This window comes from Brassica napus, chromosome A3, assembly GCF_020379485.1.
Source record: "Brassica napus cultivar Da-Ae chromosome A3, Da-Ae, whole genome shotgun sequence".
Taxonomy (NCBI): domain Eukaryota; kingdom Viridiplantae; phylum Streptophyta; class Magnoliopsida; order Brassicales; family Brassicaceae; genus Brassica; species Brassica napus.
Genome location: NC_063436.1, coordinates 8,197,235 through 8,222,445, shown reverse-complemented (window position 1 = coordinate 8,222,445; position 25,211 = coordinate 8,197,235). Strand labels below are relative to the sequence as shown.

The 25,211-nt window shown below is 37.1% G+C and overlaps 3 protein-coding genes across 3 annotated transcripts; all 3 read right to left on the bottom strand.

Moving 5' to 3' along the window:
* Positions 1–222: 222 nt before the first annotated feature.
* On the bottom strand, positions 223–5,648 carry LOC106437814 (putative transcription elongation factor SPT5 homolog 2). Its single transcript, XM_013878801.3, has 20 exons — positions 5,231–5,648; positions 4,794–5,056; positions 4,564–4,710; positions 4,322–4,483; positions 4,160–4,243; positions 4,006–4,076; positions 3,570–3,927; positions 3,344–3,499; positions 3,184–3,281; positions 3,062–3,110; positions 2,801–2,953; positions 2,583–2,726; positions 2,399–2,492; positions 1,977–2,144; positions 1,676–1,904; positions 1,515–1,569; positions 1,326–1,431; positions 1,116–1,235; positions 744–841; positions 223–630 (listed from the first exon to the last, which is right to left on the bottom strand). The coding sequence occupies exons 1-20, from the start codon at positions 5,463–5,465 to the stop codon at positions 382–384; spliced, it is 3,039 nt and encodes a 1,012-aa protein (XP_013734255.1). The 5' UTR covers positions 5,466–5,648; the 3' UTR covers positions 223–381.
* Positions 5,649–17,596: 11,948 nt separating this feature from the next.
* On the bottom strand, positions 17,597–18,531 carry LOC106406762. Its single transcript, XM_048775241.1, has 2 exons — positions 18,023–18,531; positions 17,597–17,945 (listed from the first exon to the last, which is right to left on the bottom strand). The coding sequence occupies exons 1-2, from the start codon at positions 18,529–18,531 to the stop codon at positions 17,738–17,740; spliced, it is 717 nt and encodes a 238-aa protein (XP_048631198.1). The 3' UTR covers positions 17,597–17,737.
* A 708-nt stretch (positions 18,532–19,239) lies between these two features.
* On the bottom strand, positions 19,240–23,614 carry LOC106443483 (subtilisin-like protease SBT3.16). Its single transcript, XM_048765229.1, has 8 exons — positions 23,498–23,614; positions 23,327–23,418; positions 23,125–23,222; positions 22,203–23,065; positions 21,551–21,843; positions 21,354–21,468; positions 21,089–21,266; positions 19,240–20,998 (listed from the first exon to the last, which is right to left on the bottom strand). Exons 1-8 carry the CDS (start codon positions 23,612–23,614, stop codon positions 20,433–20,435), a joined length of 2,322 nt encoding a protein of 773 aa, XP_048621186.1. The 3' UTR covers positions 19,240–20,432.
* Positions 23,615–25,211: the final 1,597 nt, after the last annotated feature.

Here is a 25,211-nt window from a genome sequence, read left to right as displayed (position 1 = left end):
AGTCGAGCGGTGGAGAAGACGATGGGGGGATTTTGATGTCGAGAAGTAGAGTTGCGATGGTTCAGTGAGATATACTAGGCAAGCCATGTCTGCATTAGTGATGAGGAGTAGGAAGGAAATAAAGCTTGTGTTATCAAGCCTTTGAAGATCAACAGAAGCACTTCGTTATGTCTAGACATTGTAGCATAGTTTGCTTTCAGATTCAAAGTTTTTTCCAGCATAAGCCAAAACATAAAAGCCGTCTTCACTTCATTTGGATTCTACACTTCATTTATAATCCATCAATAATACGGAAATTTAGGTTTAAGAAGTAAATACAGAGAGCAATTAACTAGATATATAATATCCTATGGATTTGATGAAAAGCTCGAGAAAATGGAGTCAGTCACGCATGGCTAGCTTGGCTAATAAACCCAGGTCTAGAATCTTGACGTCGAGAGTGTCATCTAGCTTGACTATACCGTCAGATCCGTCCAGACCAATGAGCTTAGCTAATGAACCACGATGCTTGCCTCCTACAACCTTCACTCGCTCGTTCTTCCTCGGACAAACTAACCTCACTTCGCTCTGTATCGCCATAACAGTTTCGCCTTCACCTCTGTCTCCACGAGCGATTAGACAGGACCCATCCTGATGACCCGAAAAATTATCACAAATAGGAACAAGAGTCTTTTATAAAACAGCACCAACGAAATGTTTCTCCAATAAATATTTTTCTTTGCATATATATAAAGAGGACTTACCGGAAGAACATCTCGGATGACTCCCGCATGGCTATCTCCTCCGGCCTTGTGTACACTGACCAAAATACCAGGCATCAACCATGTTTCTGCGTCCCCACCTAGTCGAGAGTTAAGAAAAATATGAGAATCCAAAAGCTCTTCTTATTAACTTGATGATATGAGATTCAAGACAAAACGGTTTAAACCCTATTGCCAGAAAAGCCTAGTAGAACAATTCCTATTTAGAGTTGGAGTTAACCTACACTATCACTTGGTCATGGTATGTTTCTAGAAAGGTAAGAACATATGGAAATGGAAGCTTCAAGATATGATTAGTTAGAGAGGAATCAAGACAAGCAAGAGATTTCATTTTCATTAATAAGAGACAGGCACCTATATCAGGAGACTTGACATCGAGATCAGCTCCAGGAGTCATTGGTTGTCCTCCAGGGGTGCTAGGTAGGTAGGAAGCCGAGCTTGGTGTCATAGGTTGATAAGGACTTGGGACATTAGCTGCATGAGAAAAACGTATGTGATCATCAGAAAAAAGCTTCATAAAGCAAAAAAAAATCCGCAAAAGCATAAAGATACAGTAGACCAAACCATCTCTTGGTGTTCCAGCATCACTATAACTACGACCAGGAGTGCTACTATCCCACCCTGATCCAGGCGTAGCTGCTTCATGTGGCCGCGAATAAGGACTCTCCGGCTAGGAAATAGAGGAGGATTAATTTAATATTAACTAGTAACCACCCACTAAGCCATATCAATATGTAAGAGATTGATTCTTACCGGATACAGTGAATTTGTTCCCCATGATCCTGGGTTTCCATCTTCCCAGCTATCCCTGAGACATAAACAACCACAGTTTCAGAAATATATCAAAATTTTAGCACCTCAGAAATGTGATACTTAAATACAAATATCCATGCGTGTTTGTATTATAAACGTACCGAGGAGGACTCATAGGCGTGTAAGGATTCCAAGCTCTATCACGCATGGGTGTCCTCATTCCACTATGGATAGGTGTAGCTGAAGGTAACAAACCTCCAGAATCCCGCATTGGAGTCATACAAGGATGAAGTGGAGTCCGGGAAGGATGCATAGGAGTTTGGCTCCCCATATTATACTGAGAGGGTGTCGCTACGTTATCATTCCCATCTGCTATCGCGTCCCTATTAACTGTACATACAAAGAAGAGTTAGAATACATTCAACATGCATCAACCAATGTGTGTGTAGAGGAGAGCTTTGCCTGTCACAATCTTTGCCTCGTGTTCCAAACGCACTGTCTTCTCTTTGACTTCTACTATGCGACCTCTATATCCCTTGTAAGGCCCCAGACGAACTCTCACATAAGCACCTACCAAAAGGTCGTTACCCCTTCCTCCTCTTCCACTCCAATGTCTTCCTCCAGATCCAGCTGCAGTTGCACATACAAGTTATAAACGATGAATGATTTTTACTTGATACAAACCTTTCAAACTAGATCCATTCCCAAATTATATTACTGAACCACCCAGAGCTTTAGAATAAGTCATATATAGGGAAATTATTTTCTCTTTTAACATCTAGGTTGCAATTGACCAGTCAAGAATGCATGTATTAACAGAAACCAAATGAAAGGAACTCCAAGTGGCAACAAAAAAAAAATAGCATGATGAGAACTTAACATACAGTTATATCCCAAGTCTGCCCGTTGAAATCTTCTTGGAGATGGAGGCACAGGGGCTGGTGGCTTGGAATTGGCCAACCTTGAGAAAGAATCAACCTAGAGTAGAAAACGTAACCAATAAACTGAAACTGTTGCTCGTCGAGAATCAGAAAAAACATAGGCAAACCTCTGCTAAAATAGACTTACAATTCTGTCAGCGCCAGAATATGATCCACCGGAAAGAACACAAGATGAGCATTTAACGCAGACAAATCCAGCGTGCTCAACGTTATGCCGGTCATGTAAAAACAACACTCCTTTGTAGATGTGCATCACTGGACCTTGTTTACCCTACCAGAAGCAAATCAATTGGTATAACAACATTAAAAGAGTTTGCTACAAACTTGACTGGCAAAGGAACTCACTTTGCTAGGACCCTCAGTGACCCTGACAACATCTTTAACCGTCATAACATTTTTGTAACGGTCTTTCACAGTGGTCTTCTTCTCAATCTTGTACTTTATTTCCCCGTGTTTGACAATAGCTAGCTCCGGTCTTCCAGGAACCCCTTTAAGAACCTGAATAAGTTTTTAAAACAGAGTTACTACAGATCGCGTAAGAAAAAAAAAACTTTATAACCAATAACAGTCGTATGATTGTATCCGCAATTAAAATTGGTAGGTTACCTGGATAGCTTCATTATCAAGTTTTATGATAACTCCAAAGCTCAAGTTGCTGCATCGTGTAAAATAAATCTCTCATACACATGACAATGTCATCACTAGAAGTGTTTGGAAACTCAACTTACCTTAGAAGCACAAGATCATGAAGCTCATACTCTCCCATTTTTGTGACACCATTAGTCACTTCTGCACTCTTCACGACGTGATCAGCGAAGACACGAATCTGCACATGCATATATAAATATATAATCACCTTGTCAAAAATTAAGGCAAAAATTGCCTTACCTGTTGCTTGGTCGTATCAGTTAGAAGGAAAAGCACATGCTGATCAACTTTGACAACCATGCCGGTTGCTTCTTTATGGGTGCCAGAAACAACCTTCACATGATTCCCAGGTTCAAAGTACTTGCAAAGCTCTCTCTCGTTTACAGCAAGAGGATTCTGCAACATTTTAGAATCATATTTCACTTTCTGCAACATTTTTAGAAGATGAAAGAGTTTGGATGCTTACATTAAGACCTTTCATCTCTGATCTGATAAGAACATTCTCTTCGTCTACTCTCTCAACCCAACCCTTCATATTTTTTAAATCTCCCTTGATCACAATAACCTCATCGCCTTTCATGAAATGACCCTTTTTCCTATTCGCAAATAAAGTTGACATATCAACAAAGTCGATCTCCCCGTTTTCGTTTGCTTTCTTAAACCTCTCAAGCTCATCGAAGGTCGGTGTAACGTTCAGAGTAGAAATCGACTTGGTCGATACTTTCTTGTACAGGAAGCCATCTTTGAAAAGCATGTTACCGATGTTTTCAAAGTAATCACCCGTCATCCGGTCACGTCGGCGCTCAACGCGTATGTGAAGTTCCCTAATGGCACGTTACAGATATTAATACTCATAACAAACAGATTGATTCAAAAGGAGCTAACAAGCATAGAATAACTACCTTGCCTCATCCACGTTCATGAAGCGTGGAGGTGGAACAAAAGCTTTCTTCTTCACAATCACACTTCCTTCCTGAACAATTATTTTACACATTTAAAGAAAGCAGAACATAACTAAATTTCAATTAAGAAACAAGTACCACCATAGTTGCATACCTGCTTATCGGCTAGAAGCTGCAGATCAATTCTTGGGATTAACTTGACTGTGACCCTCCTACGCACATCATCAACATCAACAACCTGTACAGAACTTACATACCATCAGCATGGTTTCAGATAAGTTTTATCAAGTAAAACCACATGAAAAGCGGATAGTACCTGAGCTAGATCACCCTTATATATCCCAAGTTTCATTCTAACCCATGTGTCACGCGCTAGCTCAAGTGTCTTACTCCTTACAGAAAGAACATCTGCCATTTCTCTTATCGGAACAAGTAAAATCTTATGATTTGCAAAGATATTCCGCATGCCCTTGATAGCCTATTATTAACCACAGGGAAGAAAAAAATCAGCATAGATTCATAAGAAAGAAAAATAATATCTTTCGTAGCTAACAATACCTCTTTAACGTGAGCTTCCATATCCGCTTCAATGTATATAAAGTTCTGAAGATGATCAAGCGCAATAACAGATTTGATCTTGAAATCTGATCCTCTATCCACGGCTTTTTGCATTAGACAAACAGCAACCTCTCTTTCACGACCAATCTGTAATTTGCAGTGGATAATAATGCTCAGTTCTCTATTATACAGAACACAACATACAGGAATGATGTAATGAAAATTCTTACCGCACATTTCACCATCCACAGCTTCGGGTCACGGACTGATGGCAAAAGAGATTGTTGATCAACCTCGGTAACGGCTTCTTCATCTTCATAATCATCATCATCGTCATATTCAGCACGAGGGTTAGAATACTTCTCTTGCATGAAATCAAGATACTCTTCAGCACCCACACGGGAACGAAACGCCGCCGGTTCGTGAAAATGCCTGTGACGACGACCAACAACATCCTCAGCACCAAGGTCGGCTTCACCATGCTCAATGAAACCTATACATTTTAACAACAACAAATCACCTATGAAACAAGAGATCAAACGTATACGAGTTCACAAGAAAGCAAGACAGCTGGCAATACAGTAAACCCTAATTTAGCCGAAGAAGATTTGTGAGTTCTTTGTTAGTTTAAATCTCATAGAAGAGGCTAAATTGGGATGTAGCTTACCGTCCTCGACGTCGTCGTCGTTGTCTTCTTCGTCATCTACGATGACGTCATCCTCTATGAATATGGAGCCCGAAGGCTTTCTTTTCTTCCCACGCGCGCCGCCGGGGACGGAGTCTGGGTTTGATCTTCCCCTCTTCTTCCGTGAACTTCTCGGTTCTTCTTCTTCTTCCTCGTCGAACTCGGACTCATCGTCGTAGGAGTAGTCTTCGTCGTCGGAGTCTGAGTGGTGAGCCATGGTTTCGATTACGGAAGCTAGGGTTCCGATTAGAAACACGGAACCTCTCTCTCGCTCTCTGACTCGCTGCAAACCCTAGAAACCCAGAGGAATCGAAAAGGGAGAAACTCTTTTTCGCTACGCACTTGAGAGATAGATAACGCTTGAGAGTAGAATCAAAATTTTGTGACTTTGCCAATTGTCATGCAGTGCTCTCTTTATAAAGGCAGTTATATACCCATTTTACCCTCAACGGACACACGGTATTGACACATTTGACCCGGCTAAGTTATAGAATTTATAGGGCGTTTTAAATCAAAATAGTTAATTAATGTGAAAAATTGTTTAAATCAAACACATTATATAATGAAATACACTGCAATCATATAGCATACAAAAACTCCTTGTTTAATCAAATTCAAGTTTTGTGAGTATTTTCCGACAATCTTTGAGAAATCTATATTAAATTAATGTGAAAATTGTTTAAATCAAACACATTATATAATGAAATCTCCTAGTTTTCAAATCACATCTACGATGGTAAAAATGAAAAAAAAAAAGAAGTCTTAATCAGAAACAAATTAAATTTGAAAGTTTTTAATAATACTAAAATAAAGATGTGAAAAATTAAAATGAATTAGTTAACCAATGGTTTCACTTACCCGCTTCATGAACTTCATGCGATGCATCATGCATCCACTAACATCTAGTAGTACTTAAAACAAATTATTGACGCTTATAATGGTTTTTCTACTAGCTATATATCCAAGAATGTAGTATCCACTTCGACTAAAAATATTAAATCCGATTATCCAAAAAAATATATATATATGTAAGATATTGGTGCAAAAGAATTACCGGACAAATCTCCTTTGGCAGAGAGCTCACCACAAACATATATGCATATGTAAGACTGAAGTAATAGATTCCTGCCAAAGGAGATCTTGCCCTGCAATGCATTTGCACCTTCTCCATATATCTTTAGATTTAGATCATCTATCTCTCTACTAACATACTTGTTTGTGTTGTGTCTATATATAACACTGCAAGAAGCATATCCAATGGCACTATCCATCGATCAGAATAAAATCTCTCCTACGCACATATAATTAATCTCCTAAGGAATGATCCGTTTATGCTTCTGATATTTTGTGGCCATAAGAGCATTGAGTATTCTTTATCCGAGTCTCCACATTTTTGTTCTACTTTACTTTATTAGTGTAACATGATCCTTTAGAAATGGAAGATCCATGGTATTGTACTCTCCAGGTTTTCATACTGAAACCCCCACAAACTTTTTTTGTGTTGCCACTTGGCAGGTGTTAGAGATTGAATTTTTTTGGACATATAGCTTTCAACTCATCTATCTAATCTTCCCAACTGTGTCTAATCTTCTGCAATTGTGTTTATATTTGTGAACGTTTGGCACCTATCAACTCCTTAAATGAGAGATATGGCTTCTTCATGGTCAAGTTACCTTCAAGTTATAAATTTCACAGGAATACAAACTCGTAAATTGTAGTATACTTTCACAATTACACAATGTTCTCCTATCCATAACAATGCTACACTTTAAAGAAGACTGAAGTACGTACTAATATCCTCATTATAAAAAATATATAAGAAATTACAATTAATTAAGTCAACTTTACCACTTTAGGGTATATATCGTCTTACTTTTACTGACCAGCCCATTAGTATGTCACTATGTCGAATATAATTACTTCGATAAAATGTCATACTTTGTATATATCCTATATATTCTTGTGTCACTTGGCTCAATTTTGAGATTTTACGATTTATATAGCTTTGAAAAAAGCCAAAATGAAAGTTAACTATACACTACAAGAAAACATCGGGATACTGAAGGAAAAAATCGTCGGTATGTCGTCGGAATAACGTTATTCCGAGGACATACCGACGAAAAAAGTCCTCGGAAATAACTCCTCGGAAATTCATAATTCCTCGGAATTCCGTCGGAATTTTCCGACGGAATTCCGAGGAAACAAAATTCCGAGGAAACTCCGAGGACACAATGTTCGTCGGAAGGTTCCTCGGAAAATACCGAAGGAATTCCGATGGTCCAATCCTCGGAAGTTTCGACGAAATATTTCTCGGAATATTTATCGGAAAATTCCGAGGGAAGAAAGTTCCTCGGAAAATTCCGAGGAACATTTGTTCCTCGGAAATTTCCGAGGAACATTTGTTCCTCGGAAATTTCCGAGGAACTTTCTTCCCTCGGAATTTTCCGAGGGAATTGAGTTTCTCGGAAAATTCCGAGGAATCCTTTCCCTCAGACAATTCCGAGGAACTTAATGTTCGTCGGAATTTACCGAGGGATAAAAGTTCCTCGGAATTATCCGAGGACCTCCATTCCCTCGGAATTTTGAAAAAAATTTATTTTTTTTAAAAATTATTTTTTTTTGGAAAAAAATTAAAATTTTTAAAATTTAAAATTAAAATTGAATAAAACATAAAATAAAACATAGTAGATAATATTCAAATTTAAATAAAACATTCAGAGTTTTTGGAAAAAAAAAAACTACGGGTCTTGAATGTTCGGGAACGTCTCGTTCGGGTACATCCTCTTCATCATGTCCATCATCTGCTCGTTCAGCCTCTTCTGGGTCTCATAGCCCGCCTGTTGAGCTGCCATCTGAGCCTCCAACGCAGATATCCGATCATCCTTGTCCTTCAGCTGAGCCGTAAGAACTTCTGGATCAACATACGCATGTGGTGCAGAAGAAGGAGCAGCCGACCGGGAGCGACGACCCAAACCGACCAAACGTCCCTTTTTCTTTGGAACCGACTGAAATATAAATAAAACGAAGTTAAGATAATTTAAATTGATGATAAAATAAAAATCAAGAAATAATTAAATTGAACTTTTAAAAAAAAAAACTTACCGATTCAACGATTTCGTTGATTCGAACCCGAGACAAGTTGGTCGAGGCCGTCGAATCGTCATCATCGGTTTGAAGCTGAGACACTTCGTCATACACCTGAGTCTGGACCAGGTCGACCACGTCCCTCACAAGACCATCATCAATCTGGCCGGTCTTCTTGTTGGTATACGCCCTTTTCATAAGGGCGAGATCATCAACTGGGTGGCCTTCATTTTCTTCCGCCTTGAAAAAAAATAAATTAGACAAACATTAGAGATTTGAAAATGCAAAAAAAATAAAATTCTGAAACTTAAATAATTGAAGAAAAAGCGGTTGAGCTTACCATGCGATCCGCCAGAGTGGCAATAGATTGAGCACCCAAGTTATGCTTGTAGATGCCCTTTCCTTTACGGTCGCTCCTGCGGTTGTTGGAGTTGGTGGAAGAAGTTTCTTTCGTCTCTTCTTTATCCCAATGCGCACACAACTCCTTCCAGACCGTGCCGTTCATCGACTTTGGGACCTTTTAATTTAAAAAAAAAAAGTTTAATAATTTTAAAAATAGTTTAATAAATTAAAAATTGTTAATAAATTAAAAACTACCTTGTTTACTTCCCACTTCTTCTTCCACTCGTACATCTGCTTCCCATAGTTGTCCATAACTTTATGGACAAAATGGTGATAGATAGAGAGCGTATCATCGGCATTCCAGTTGAATTCTTGCTGAAATAGTTTAAAAATAGTTTTTAAGCACAAAAATATAATAGTTTAAAAATTACAAAAATCGTCGTTTTAATAAATAAAAAATAGTTTAATAATTAAAAAAATAATTTAATAATTACAAAAATAAGTTTTAATAATATTTAAAATGTCTAATAAATATATAAATTAGTTTAATAATTACAAAAATAAGTTTTAATAATATTTAAAATGTCTAATAAATATAGAAAATAGTTTAATAATTACAAAAAAAGTTTTAATAATATAAAAAATATAATTTAAAAATTAGAATACTTACCGCAAACTGCTGAAACCACAGATGCTGCTTCTCGACAGGGAAGTGAGTGAAAGTCGGATGTCCGCTGTCGAGGGCCGAGTACATCATACGGTTGATCCATGCGCTGATCCCGTTCCCGGATCGGTTGAACCTAACAAAAAAAATAAATTATTAATAAAAAAATAGTTTAAAAATTAAAAATAGTTTAAAAAATAAAAGTTTAAATTACCATGTTTGACCATGTCCATGTGGATACTCAGTGAGATAGGGAAGATGGTCACGACCGGGCTGTCGAACCAACTCCGCAACCCTCATCACTCCCAGAGGACCAGGTGCAGCAGCGGGACCAGGAGCGGGTGCAGCAGCGGGACCAGGAGCGGGTGCAGCAGCGGGAGAGGGAGCAGCAGGAGCGAGTAATGGAGAGGGAGATGTTTGGTATGAGCTGTGGGGCGAAACGGAATCCTGAACATGGCTGGAAGAACCCCGAGACTGGCTCCCCATACCACCCCGGCTACGACGCTGGCGAGGCCGGATCTGATCATCATTAGACCTGTAAATTAAAAAAAAACATATTTAAAAATTAGTTCTAATAATTTTAATTAAAAAAAACAGTTTAAATTAAAAATAGTTTAAAAACATAGTTTTTAATCACAAAAATATAAATAGTTTAATAATTAATAAAAAAAGTTTTAATAAATAAAAAATACTTTAAAAATTTTAAAAATGTTTAATAAATATATAAATTTATATTTTACATATAAAATACAAAAAAATGTTTTAAATATTATATAAATGATTTTTAATCTTAAAAAAGTTTTATAGATTTTAAAAATGTTTAATAAATTTATAAATCATTTTTAATTACAAAAAAAAGTTTTAATAAATAAAAAATAGTTTAAAAATTTTAAAAATGTTTAATAAATATATAAATTTATATTTTACATATAAAATACAAAAAAAATGTTTTTAAATATTATATAAATGATTTTTAATCTTAAAAAAAGTTTTATAGATTTTAAAAATGTTTAATAAATTTATAAATGAATTTAAAATGCAAAAATAGATTTTATATACAAAAAACGTTTTCAATATATATATATATAATTTCAAATTCGATTTTTATAACCACAAAATTGATAAAAACTAAAAAAAAAATTCAAATCAAGTGAAATACATAATCAAACTCCATTTTACACAAATCTACCATTCACCCTAACAAAATCTATAAATCTCATTCCAAAATCATCAAATCTACTTAAAAACCATACAAATCTAACCTAAAAGAGTGGGATAGGGTTCTTACATGATTATGGGGGAGGATTAGGGGAGAATCGCCGGAAAAACGGGAGAGAGAACGGTGGAATCGCCGGAAATCGCCGGAATCGCGAGAGGAGATGTGCAGCGGCGCGGAGAGAAAGAGAGAAATGGGGAAGAAGATCGGGCTCGCCCTAATCTTATGAGGCGTCCGACGGAAAATATCCGTCGGAATTTCCTCGGAAATATTTTATACTTCCGTCGGAATTTCCTCGGAATTCTATGATTCAATTTTCCCGAAATATTTGGCGGCTTCGTTTACCCGGTTAGATGAAAATATTCCGACGAATCCAGTTTCCTCGGAATACCCTCGGTAATCTCCGAGGAAATTCTGAGGAACCAGGGTTTGGGGTTTTAAAACATCGATTATTTTCGCCGTATTTCATTTCTTATACAATTATAATGCATACCATTGAGGATTCTTTGTATAGATGATCATAAACCATGAAATAACACAATTTCAAAAATAATTCTAAGTATTCCCTTTACCGTTTATTAAAGTGTATAAGTGTTTCTCTTACGTTGTGTGGTTTTCGTTCATGCAATCGTAAAAGTGTTTGTTATTGGATAAAACACCAAAGTTCATAGTTCCAAACATCATAATCTGGTTATGACACTTAATGAAGGTTATATACGTGTTATTCAATCCGTAAAACGTTGTTTTCGATTTAAAACCCCCAGTTCCTCGGATTTTCCTCGGAATATACCGAGGAGATTCCGAGGAAATCCTTATGTTCGTCGGAATTTCCTCGGAATATACCGAGGAGATTCCGAGGAAAAAGAATCTATAATCAAATCCCCATCTCCTCGGAATTTCCTCGGTATTTTCCGAGGAAATTCCGACAAACATAAAGAGTTCCTCGGAATTTCCTCGGAATTTTCCGACAGAATTCCGAGGAACTTGGGGTTTTCAATCGAGAAGATCTATTCCGAGGAAATTCCGAGGAAAACCTATCTGTCCTCGGAATTTCCTCGAAATTTTCCTTTAAAAAAAAAAAAAAAAAAGGTCGAGGCTAGTCTTCTTCCGAGTCGTCATCACCAGATGAATCTGAATCTGGATCTTGGTGAAACTCTCCAATCACTGGTTCATCCTCTTCGTGAACGGCGGCTTCTTCTCCGAAGTCAGTTAAATCGACTACAAGGCCAACTCCACCTAAATCTTCTGCTGCACTTAAGTTGCCGGATGTGCTTGGTTGTAGTGGGTCTTCCAGCTCAGAACTTCCCTGAACTCGGCCTCTCGGGTTGAGTCTTGTAACAGTAACCCATGGATCATCTCTGTTCCTTACCCGGGGGTACTTGATATAACAAACCTGATCGGCCTGAGAAGCAAGAATGAAAGGATCATAATATTGCAGCTTCCGTCTTGAATTTACTGATGTAACACCAAATGCATCTGTTCTCACACCTCGATCTGGAGTGTTGTCGTGCCAGTCACAATAGAAAACAGTACAGCGCAATCCAACCATGCCCAAATACTTGATTTCCAAAATCTCATTTATGTGTCCGTAGTATACATCATCTCCTGATGCAGAACAAACACCAGCATCGTAAGTCGTACTCGAACGTCTCCTCTTCTGAGTTGTGAATGCATATCCTCGAGTACAAAATCTCGGATATGACTTCACAACAAAGTTTGGTCCAACGACCATCTCGCGTATCCAATCGTCAAATGTTTCACCTCTGGCCAAACCATCACTCACATAGGTAAACATCCATCCACCAAATTCTCTCTGCTTCATTTCTTCTAGTTCGTCCTCTGTGGCGTATCTATATTCTAACCGCTTTTCTGCCATGAAAATCCTTTCATATTGAAGAACATCTTCGCAGTTGGTGAGTAAATATGTTTGCAAATGACTGCGCTCCTGATCAGTAAGTCGACGGTCTTTTGGTTTTCCGCTAAGTCGTCCAACGTCTGTGAAAATGTCTGGAACCTTCCAATGATATGTTGCCCGTTCGCCTCTATCATCATGCCGAGCAGGTCTTCTGTTTTTGGTCTGAACTTCTGCTGGAAAGTAGTACTCGGCAAAGTTTGAAGTTTCTTCATTGATCATCTGTGCGACTATAGACCCTTCCACCCTACTTAAATTTTTCACCATCTTCTTCAAATGGAACATATACCGCTCATACAGATACATCCATCTATACTGCACAGGACCACCAAGCTCCAATTCTCTTACCAGGTGAATAACAAGATGCTCCATAACATCAAAAAATGAGGGAGGAAATATCTTCTCAAGGTTGCACTGAATCACAGCTATGTTAGTCTTCAAATTTTCAATACCTTCAAGAGTCACTGATCTTGTGCATAAATCGCGGAAGAAACCACTTATCCCTGCAATTGCTTCATGAACATTTCGTGGTAATAGTTCCTTGAAGGCAAACGGAAGGAGACGCTGCATCATTACATGGCAATCATGGCTTTTCAAGCCAGTAAACTTTCCTTCCTTTCTGTCGATACAGTTACGCAAATTAGATGCGTAACCGTCTGGAAATTCCACATCGTTTGAAATCCAATCAAAGAACGCATCCTTTCCCGCTGCATCAAGTCGGTATATGGGAAAAGGAGCCCTACCACTCTCATCAACATGAAGTTCTGAACGAGCACATATATCGACTAAATCCAGTCTTGACTTCAAATTATCCTTTGTTTTACCTTGAACATTAAGGATCGTGTTCATCAGGTTGTCAAAAAAGTTCTTCTCGATATGCATGACATCTAAATTATGCCTTAGTAGATGATCCTCCCAGTATGGCAGATCCCAAAAAATACTTTTTTTGTGCCAGTTATGTAGGTTTCCAACACCATCTACCGGAAAATGCTCATGTCCACCGACGTCTGGCGTTCTTTCTGCACCAAAATCTCTAAGTTGTGTCTTCAAATCTTTCCCACGAATTTCCGGAGGTGGACTGTCAAACACCCTCTTGTTCTTCGTAAACAAATTCCTACTTCTACGATATGGATGATCTGGTGGTAGAAATCTCCTGTGACAGTCAAACCAACACGTTTTCCTTCCGTGTTTTAGTTGGAAAGCATCAGTGTTATCTTGACAATATGGACATGATAGCCTTCCATGCGTTGTCCATCCAGATAACATACCATATGCTGGAAAATCACTTATTGTCCACATTAGTACTGCCCGCATTTGAAAGTTTTCTTTATACGAAACATCGTATGTTTCAGCACCTTGAGTCCATAGTTGTTGCAACTCATATATTAGTGGCTGAAGAAACACATCAAGTGATCTCTTAGGATGCTCTGGTCCGGGAACGAGAATCGAGAGGAACAAAAACTCTCGTCGCAAGCACAAGTTTGGGGGTAGGTTGTATGGTGTAAGAATGACTGGCCATAGAGAATACTGTCTTCCACTCTTGCCAAACGGGCTGAAACCATCAGTACATAATCCAAGGTAGACATTTCTTCTCTCATACGCAAAGTCGGGATACTTTGATTGGAAATGCTTCCACGCTTTTGCATCTGAAGGATGTCTGATCTCACCATCTGTTGAGTGCTCCGCATGCCATCTCATTGGTTGCGCTGTGCGTTCAGACAGATACAGCCTCTGCAACCTTTCCGTCAAAGGCAAATACCACATCCTTTTATATGGTACTGGAATTCTTCCACTCGTATCTTTATAACGAGGCTTCCCACAAAATTTGCATGAAACCCGCTGTTCATCCGCCCTCCAATAAATCATGCAGTTGTCTCTGCATACATCTATTACCTGATACGATAAACCAAGACCAGCTACGAGTTTCTGAACCTCGTAGTATGAGCCAGGAGCTACATTATCTTCAGGTAGAATACCTTTTACATAATCAGCAATCGCATCCACACAGTCTTCAGCCAAATTATAATCCGTCTTAATGCCCATCAATCTTGTAGCAGATGATAAAGCTGAATGACCATCTCTGCAACCTTCGTACAATGGTTGCTTTCCAGCATCCAACATATCATAAAATCTCCTAGCTTCGGCATTGGGTAAATCTTCCCCTCTAAAATGATCATTTACCATCTGCTCAGTACCTACACCGTAATCTACATCCGTTCTAATTGGATCTTCTAATCTAACCGGTGGCTGAGGTTCGCTAGTACTACCAAGTTCATAATCAGTTTCTCCATGATGATACCAAATTTTGTAACTTCGTGTAAACCCACTCAAATATAAATGAGTCCAAACATCCCATTCTTTAATAACTTTTTTATTTTTACAATTAGAGCAAGGACATCTTAACATACCTGTTTTTGCTTCCGGTTGTCGGTGAACTAACCCCATGAATTCGGTTATACCTTGTTGGTATTCTTCCGTAAGCAATCTCGTGTTCGGATCCAAATGAGGTCGATCGATCCAAGAACGAAAATAATTGGAAGAAGACATGTTTTTTATGAATCAAATTCGTGTGTAAAGAAAGTGAGAGGGAGGATGAAGATATGGTGTGAATGAAGAGGAAGAGGGGTGCTTGTATTTATAGGTGAAATCCTGCCGACGGTCCGAGGAAATTCCGACGGAATTCCGATGCAAACGGCTAGTTCGTCGGAATTTCCTCGGAATTTTTAAAATCCCCCAACGGCTCTCCAACGGCTCTCTAACGTCTATAATATTTCCTCAGAATTCATCGGTTTTTTCCGAGGAATACTAGTTTCCTCGGTATTCCGTCGGAATATTCCGACGAAATGTGTTTTCCTCGGAATTCCGTCGGAATATTCCGACGGAATTCCGAGGAAGCACAATTTTGTATTTCCTCGGAATTGCCTCGGAAATGCCTCGGTATATTCCGAGGAATTCATTTTCCGTCGGATCGTCCGTCAGAATACCGCTGTTTTCTTGTAGTGATATGCCTCAGAGGCATGCACTGAAAGCATATTCATTAAGTATATGATATATCCAAGTACAACAAACATTAGCTTGCATGATAGTGTGCTTGATTATTAGTTTGACGACACATATTTGCTTTAGAATAGTATCTAACCGTTTGTTCTTCTTTTTTTTTCTTGTTAGCAAAATTTATGACGACAGATGTAGCCAACTAGAAATATCGTAAAAGGTATATAGTTAGAGGCAATCAACAGTTCTCTCCACAAATTAATCGAACATAAGGTTCCCTAAACGGCTAAACCATTTTTATGATAATTCTGTTTCAGAAACATGTTAGATTCCACTTTTCAAAAAAAAAAAAAAGTTATATTTCAAAGTGTTTATCATGAAAACTGTAAAACCGTTATATCGTTTTAACTTGACTTTTGAACTTGGTTTTGGATTCAATTTAGAGTTGATAGCATTCTTTGATTAACTGTGTGAAAACCTCTATCAAAGAGATAAGGTTCGAACTAAAAGAAAGGAGTTTTAATTGTTCAGAGTATATAATATTCGACAATATAGTTGTTGTGTTTACTACATTGTTAACAAATCGTAAATGTATGATTCGTTGAATGAAAAATAGTAGGCTCTTTCTTGATCTATATGAATAAATATTCTTTCTGGTCAACAACATACGTTACGTTATTTTACCAAAAAAAAAACATACATTACGTTATATATCAAAGTTTCAGAATTCAGAGTATAGCGACGACTCTAACACAAATCATTAGAAGAACCTTGTTGTAGTAGACTGAAGAAATGAATAAAGGTATGAAAAAATTGCGAGGCAAATCTCCTTTGGCAGAGGAAAATGATGACAAAATGTATTGAGTCATCAGCGTCTCCTGCCAATAGAGGATTCACCCTGTAATGTTTTTCTACCAAATGTTTTTCCCCCTCTCTCACTTGACTGCTTCAAATGGAAAAAACAAAACTATGTAACGTATTTATAAACCTTGATACAAAGAGCATATACTATGGGACAATTCCTATTAGAAACATGAATCCACAAAACTTGGTATACAATTCACAAGCAAAGTATTTTGCAATTTTGATTTTTTTTTTAAAGCCTGGTAAATTGGGATGTTAAAGTCCGAATCAGAAGCATGAGGACCGCATGAAGGGGTTGGTCTTTAGGATTATACTATACACATATGCTCTATGAAACATGGGATCTGCCACAGAATATGCTTTTACTTGTACACTTTCTTCAACTATATATACTTTGCTAGTCCAGCATGAGTTTACAATAACTCAGATAAAAGTGAGCGAAACAGTAAGAAGACATAAAAAAGTATTGTAGATGTTGTGAAGAAAGAGAGATCATCAATGTATGGCTGTATTACCGGACGAATACTCTTATGGCAGATGATTTTGGCATTGCTTGAGATGCAAGCAAAATGTTTCTCTGCCAAAGGAGATTTGCCCCGCAATTCATCCCATGCAAACACAATATATCTTCTGATATCTCTAGGCAAGGTTTTTTTTTTTTTTGCAAAAGGCAAGATTTCTTTTTCTTGGTCTAATAAGCAAGGTTTTTTTACCTTTCCTTTGTGGAAATTGTTAATTTATTAGTCATCAAGTGTATGGATCAATTTCCGGTTCTTAAACTATCATGCAATTCAGAGTTATGTACGTTGCTGTGGTATTTACTCAAAACAATCAATAGAATGTTTATACAACATATGGTCCTTAAATTTTAGAGATTATAAATAATTTAATAAAAAATTAACAAAAAATGTTTCTTTTAAAAATTTAGAATTTATATTTATGTGAAATTATTTCTAACAAATTTGAGAACCATAGACGATTACTATATAAAATATCCTTCATAAATTTAGAGCTTATACTTATGTAAATTATTTTTAAAAATTTTGAGGACCATGTGCTTTTATTTGTCCATGTCCAAACCGGCCATGCGTTTATGTTTGGGGATATAATCACATGTAACCACATTGGCCCATATGTAAGGCATGGACACATGAATACATGATGAGATGAACGCCCTTCTTGATTGAATGATTGTTTAAAAGTAAAAAACACACACTATGTTTAAGTCTGAAGCTATAAAACATATTTCAGAAAATGGTTTTGTTCTACTAGTTAAAAGTAAAAAACTCTGACTTGACCATTTATTAAATTCTATAAAACTTGTACTGTATTCTATCTTCTTCTGTTTCAATATAGTACATAATAGGATGTACAAGTTACAAACATATATGCTTATTAACTAACAAATTAATTTTATGTATTTTGGTAGTAACCACTCATCTTCTTGAAAAACCAATGAAGCAGAATGATAGTAAGCAGAAAAACCATGAAAATGCAGCAAGACTGTCCACTTCCACGTCTTCTTCCTTCATCCGTTGTACCGTCCCTTATTTCGCTCCACTCCTCCTCCGTCAACCTTACTGGAACATTCAACGCTGAAGAACCGCAGATTTCACATACACTACAAAGAAGAGAAACAGAGGTTTATACCAAGATTATACTTTATGCTGAATCTTGAAGAGGAGCTGAATACTTTACCTGTTTCCTCTTAGCTTAAACCAAGCTTCAGCGCAATGAAAATGCGCAAGACCAAGCTCGTTTTTGCATTTGCAACCAATCTCAATCAAGTCTACACTTACTGACTTGCCAGAAACTCTATCCGGCGTTTGATCAGAACCAAAATGACAGATCCTGCAGATTCTTTGTCCATTATCACTTTCTTCTCCTCCACCGCTCAGATCAATCACGTGAAACTCCTTCTCCTTTGCTTTTTCTGAAGCATCACTCTCGTGACAGCTTACCGCAGTAACGTTATTTGCAACTTCCTCGTGAACATCGCGAGCTGAACCGTTACTGCATCCAACACCATCTTTCCCCATTCTTGAATCATTCTCTTTTTGCTCTTCGATCAATACATGGTTTGAGACAGAGTCACTGGTCTCACCCTTGAGACCAGAGACTACAATCACAGCCTCAGGCACAGATCCACTCGAACTTTCACAAACAGTGATCGATTTTGAACAACGTATCTGGTCCATTTCATTCATATACACACCAAAAACAAAACCAGGAGCGGTTTTAGTTCAAGAACTCCCAAGTTCCTACAAAAGTAGGAGATCAAGAATGATTGTATCAGACAGAGAGTTAAACATAAACCCAAAACTGAAACATACTCAAATTACTGTTAAGCAGAGTCGTAAAGTACAATAAAAATCAAGACTTTACCAGAATCAAGATCCAGTTGAGTGACAAGTGAGAGGAAAGCAACGAACTTTATGTCTGAGAACAACAAATCTCAACAAGGTTTCGTTTTTATTTCAGAAGAATGATAAATCAGACAATTGAATCTAAACCCTTTGCCGGAAACGGATGCGCGCCGCTGCAAATGCTCTCTAATCTGTTGCTCTTCGGTTTCAGTTTATGTTTCTTCTTCGATAAGACGCCTCAGCTAGATTTTAGGCAGTTGGAAAATACCATTTGTGAAGATATTTTATTTGAGTTAATGAAAGTCTCTTTCTTTAAAACATTTTAAGGATGAGCTCACACAAGAAAGTTCGGTACCCTTTTCTGTAATAAAAATAGATAAAAGATAATGTAACAGGAAATGTTTGGGGAATATGAGAACAACTATTATCAACTCTTAATTCATTTTAATTAAATGAAATTCGCTATTTATGTGGTGAAGTGACAAAGTTTTTATCCTTAAAAATACAAAGTAAATTGTCAACTAGTACATTATGCAAATTAATTTTATATAAGGTAGGAATAAAATACCTTTATTATCTACTCCGACCATTTTTATCAAACATTTGTCAATCAGTTACTGTGTTTACATATTTTGAGAAAAAAAACAATAATAGAGGAAAAATATTTAAATAAAATAATAAATTTAAGAAAGTTTAATTTAAATAAATTAATCAAAGAAATTAAGATATTTTAGTCATATAGAATCTGTATAGTAAATCAATTTTTGTTTTTGAAAAAAGGAAAATAAATATTATTATTATTAGAAAGTTAAATTAAGATAAATACAGTTCAACGCCATTTTGAGTCATGATATTGATATTATCCTCAATATTCGATATATTGTTAAGAAAAAAAATTATATACGGTATACAAATTCTTATTTGATTTTTGACCAAAAATAATAATAATTTGAATTACTGAAGGGGAATCGTCAAAAGTTAAAAGAACCTCGTCGAGGGGATTAACGTGAGCCTACTAAACCGGTAAAACCGTTATAGACTAACCTAAAAATAAATATTAATCTCTAAATGAACCAGAAAATGTAATGAAAAAGAAAGAAGCAAATATGAATCACTAATTCTGTAACATGGAAACTTTTTTGGCAGCAAGCTCTATTGCCACCCAACCAAAATTAGATTCTGAAGATAAGGTCTTTAAGAAGTGTTAGATATTGAAATGATCCAAAAATGATATTTTCATTAGATAAATTAATATTGGTGGTGATGATAACACACAACACAAACTCTTGGGTAAAGAATAAGAAATAAAGAAAGAGTAAGAGTAACACTTGTGAAGGAGAGGGAATAAGCGGTTGAGGTTAAAAGGGAGAATGTAGAGCACTCTTCATTCCTGCTAGCTCCTTTGAAAGCTCTGAACTTAGCCCAATTTAGCACTGAAATAATTATTTACTTATTGTCTTATTATGAAGTATTATTTTATAGAGTTTATATTGTATTTATAGCCGATAAAAGAAGAAGAAAAAAGACCTATTTATAAAAGTTTTAAAGTCCTAAAACCCACAAATCACTTCCGCAGTCTGGACTACATATAAAACTTAAATATTATACGATTTATTATTGTCACATTGATTGCCTTCCGATAGATTTTTTTTTTTTTTTGATCAAGCCTTTCGATAGATAACGAATGCAAATACACATTGGTATGATTTTATAATTATTATTCGATAATATTAATAATTTTGTTATATCTTCAAGTTAAAAGGTCTTGTTCTCACAGAAAGAGGTATTCTAACATTGTGAGCTCCATTGTCAGTCCAAGTCAAGCTCCCAAAGAAATAATCAGTGTTCCATCGATGAGTCGTGGAGACTTTCACCGTAAATGTAATCTTCTTGGTGTTGGGACCAAACTCTAGTCTCTCAGGAGTCACCTGAAGTTTAATACCGAGAGGCGGTTCGATCACAGCTTTGTAAACCGAACCAACCGGTCCAACATTGGTAACAGTTCTAGTTAGAATGATCTCTTCATTGAGGTATGGAATCGTAATGGAAGGCACGTTGACATCAAGCATGGATGGAGTTGGAGAAGGGCAAGTGTATATTCTTCCAAGTAATCTTGAGATGGATTTATTTTCGTAGCCTGCGGAGCACAAGTAGTGAACATATTCATCGGAGCCCATGTCGTAGACAAGTCCCGGGTCTGCTACTTTCCCCGGGTTCACCAGACCGCCTCCGAAGTCAAACGGGCTAGCAAGTTTGCGCGGGGAACCCTCCGCTGAAATAGGCTCTCCGAATGGGTCCGTTTGTAATGCTGCAATGCTTATCAGTCACTCACAAGGTATTTTCTTCGCGAGCAAGAAACAAATATATTTGCGTGAATAAAAAGTAAATGTATGTTTACCGGTTGTGACGAGAGCGGATCGGATTGCAGCAGGAGACCAGTCAGGGCGTTTTTGTCTAAGAAGTGCGACTATTCCTGAAACAACAGGTGTAGCCATCGATGTCCCCGACATGAATGCGTATCCTTCTTCTGATGGTACGGCTGCAAGTATACCTGAACCTGGTGCTGCTATATCAGGCTGTACTTAAAACCACAAGCCAACTTCAGTACAACTGAATGTAATTAAGAGAGCAAAAAGTAAGTAAGGAGCTCATATATAGTTCACCTTGAGAATGGCAGGAGATATTGAATTGGGACCTCTAGACGAAAATCTTGCGACCTTGGTCGAGAATGGTCGGCCAACGAATGACTTGGTAGGGCTGATCTTAGCTTTTGGAAATCTTCGGAAATTCATTCCAATAAAATAAAACTCCGTTACATCAAAAAGAACTCTTACATGTAGAGAAATGAGGAGAAACTTACTTGGTTGTTTTGAAATACAACATAATGTCCATCCCAATTTCAAAGTCTACGTAGACATAAGGGATATCCGTGGTGCCCGGTGCTATATGGTCGTATGGATTCGACGCAATAATGACGCCAACAACGCCATTAGATTTTGCATATTCTTCAATATCTAATGATGACTGTATTTGGAAGGCAAACACGATTTTTCCCTTAGCTTTACCGGCTAGAAAATCATCTTTTGTCAAGTCTTCCAAGTAAACAATATCAGCGAATCCGACTTCCTTTCCCGTGTATAGAGATTCTTGACCCTGAGAATGATACCCCACAAAATAGAGAGTTAAATGAAACGGCTAGCTACAACGGTTTTATTGTGATCACAAGCACACGCAGGATCGTCTAATAGCACCCGCAAGTGGTGCGGTCGAACAAGGTCCGAATATAAAATTAAAAAAAATTAAGAATTTTTCAACAATATATATACATAAATTATAGTTTAAAACTTCAAATTTGATTTTGACTAGTTTAGAGTTTATAATTTATAAAAAATTGTTAAACATATATAAATAGAACTATTAATTTCTAAAACCATTTCATTATATTTTAAATATATTATTAATAATTTTTGAACAGGGTCCAAAAAAATTGAGATGGCCCTAAGCACACATACCAGTACGGTTACATTGTTTCCAAGAGTGATGGGCGTGAAGAACTCTCGGTCCATGGTCGTAGCCGCGACGGTTATGATCCACGGAGCAACGTTCGAGACGGTTTGCGTAACGGGACCATCGTTCCCACCAGCGCATACCACGGGAATCCCCTTCATAACGGCGTGGAAAGCACCAATAGCAAAATCACTCCTATCAACCTCGAATTCAAGCGGTATCGTGGATCCTAGCGACATCGATATAACATCAACGCCATCTCGAATGGCGTGATCCATGGCCTTTAAAATATCCGGTGAGTAACACACCTCTTTGCTCCAACAAACTTTGTAAGAAGCTATGCGGGCTCGCGGGGCACTTCCTCTGGCGGTTCCCGAGCCTAGACCTAAGAAGCTTGCGTCCTGGACGAAAGAACCCGCGGCGATCGATGCACAATGGGTCCCGTGACCGGTTACGTCCAATGGGGACATGACCTCGTCTTTCTCCATCGCATCGTATGTCCCATTGTAACTTTCGAGCAGACCCTTTGCGTAGTATCTAGCTCCTATCAACTTTCTGTTGCAGCTTGATGATGCGTTGAACCATTCTCCTGAAACACATCTTCCTTTCCAACGTGCCGGGACTGGTCCAAGACCGTTGTCACTGAATGACTTTGAATCTGGCCATATTCCTGTGTCCAGGATTCCTATGATTGCTCCACTTCCCATGTCAGTTTCGTGGACGAGACCAGTTGGAGTGGTTGGAGTGAGTCCCAAGTAATCACTCACCCTTGTTGTTGCCAGCTTCATATACTTGCTTCTCGTCACATGAACAACATCCGGATGCTCTATTACAGAATCCAAAGTGAATATTTTAATTAGAAATGTTTCTGAGTTTGACCAAATTCTTGTGCAACACGCTTCTTAGGTCTAAGGCATCAAATTTTACCTGAGAGTTCCCTTGCTTGAGATGGTGTGAGCTTCGCTGCAAAGCCTGAGAAGCCATGCCTGTAACTATAAATCATAGACTCACGGGAAGCTTTTTTGCTGCATCATCAGTCAAAACATTTAAAATGATTATAAACCAATGTTTTCCGCACAACATTCATGCATCTTTGGGAAGAATACACCAATGCACATGATTAAACTACCTTCCAAGAAGCGATCCGAGGATATCATGATGTGAATCAGTAACAAGTTTAGGATCATCATGTTGCCTCTCACCCAAATGCACCGTGTAGATCTATATATATATATACCATCACCGAGAATATTAAAATAGCACAAATTTAAGATAAATAAATCGACCATTTATAACGTACCTGGCTTTCCTGATTGACAGAAGAAACTAAGGCTATCTTCAAGATTAATACTAAACATATGAACACAAGTGCAATATGCTTCCTATGATTTGATACAATCAGAGAAGAAAACTCCATTTTTCTGGGATCTAAGAGTTGTTGTTGAGTCTAATTCTTTTATCTATAAGAATCTAATTCCAAGAATATTAGCGTTTTTATTCTTGAATCTCCTCACCAGTGATTGTATCCCAGAAGTGTAATGATGGTTATAGTCAACTCTTCTGATATTTAAATGGAAGGATTTGGTTACTTAAGAATTATGGGAGTCTTTTTAGCTTACAGCGAAGATAGGACATAACACCAAAGCTAAACTGTTAATCAGGGACTACTCTCGTTTATGGTTTGGGGCAAAACAATCCGTTTCTTATATAATCGTCGTTGAATAATTAAAACAAGTTAAAACTTAAAACAGTTCTTTTTTTCATTATCTGTCATAAGTCAAAACCATTTATGATAGGATAAATGTTTAACATATAAAGTTCAATAAATATCATTAAAAACATAACTTCCTAGCTAGACTTTTAAGAGCAAGCTTAACGGTAAGATATCCGATTACAGTTTCTCTTCTATAAAGTATTATTACTATTATGTATTTATGAAATAATTAAATTTAAATTTAAAACAGAAAATAAAACCTCTACAAAGAAGACTTGTAGTTAAGAGAGGTTCTAGACAGGTTTTATCGGTCTTTATTTGAAATACAATTTCGGTTACTGAACGGCTGTGATGATAGTGGAACCATAATGATGATTATGGTTCATCACGTCCTTACAGATAAAACAGATTAACGAGGGTCAGATTTTTTGTTTTCAAATGTTTCAATATATTGAAATCTGAAATGTTTGCTGTTTAGAAGTACTCAGATAAATATTCGGTATGTGGTCTATTAGGATACCATGGATTGGATATCATGAACAGATACTTGGGTGGTTTACAAAGGCTCGATGTGATGGTGGCTATTAGCATATTAGTAAGGGGTTTGCAAATTATAATCGATTAGCATATTGCTCTACCTGCAAAATAGGGGTTGAGACTCAATATATTTATCTTGCTTTCATAAGTTTTCAACGCCTGATATGATGGATACTATTCCAACACCGACTTCTTGTTTTTTCTTTCATTTTTCATTATTTTCATCTTCTCACTAAATTTATGTGCATATATATCCTGTGACATTTTCCCTATTTATATAGATGCTAAATTATTTTCTTGCAATACATATCGTTTTCATGGATCTTCCTAAAAAAATCTTGAGCCTATTATCATTCCCGTAGAAACTAGTTTTGTGAGTTGTCACACTCACTTCTCAAATTATATATAGAGAATAGCATGTATAATATAAAATCCAACCAAATGGGAATATATGCTTTGTTGTTCCTCCAAAGTCCCAACTATTACATAATCAGGATTAAATGTTATTTTTCCTTACTAATAGTGTTTTCCTCACTCCCAACTACACCGTCTTTCACATGCAGGACAGTTGCAGAAAACACAAACCAACATATAGTTTAATATTGTAAAATATTTGAATTTTGAATAAGTTCTAAGCAAAAAGTCATATATACTTTCCTTCAATCAAGCCAAATTTGACTATATAAATAAAAAAACCAATTATATGTTGGTCTTTTTTGTTTGATTGTTTTCAGTGGCCATGTTTCACAAGAATCATATATAA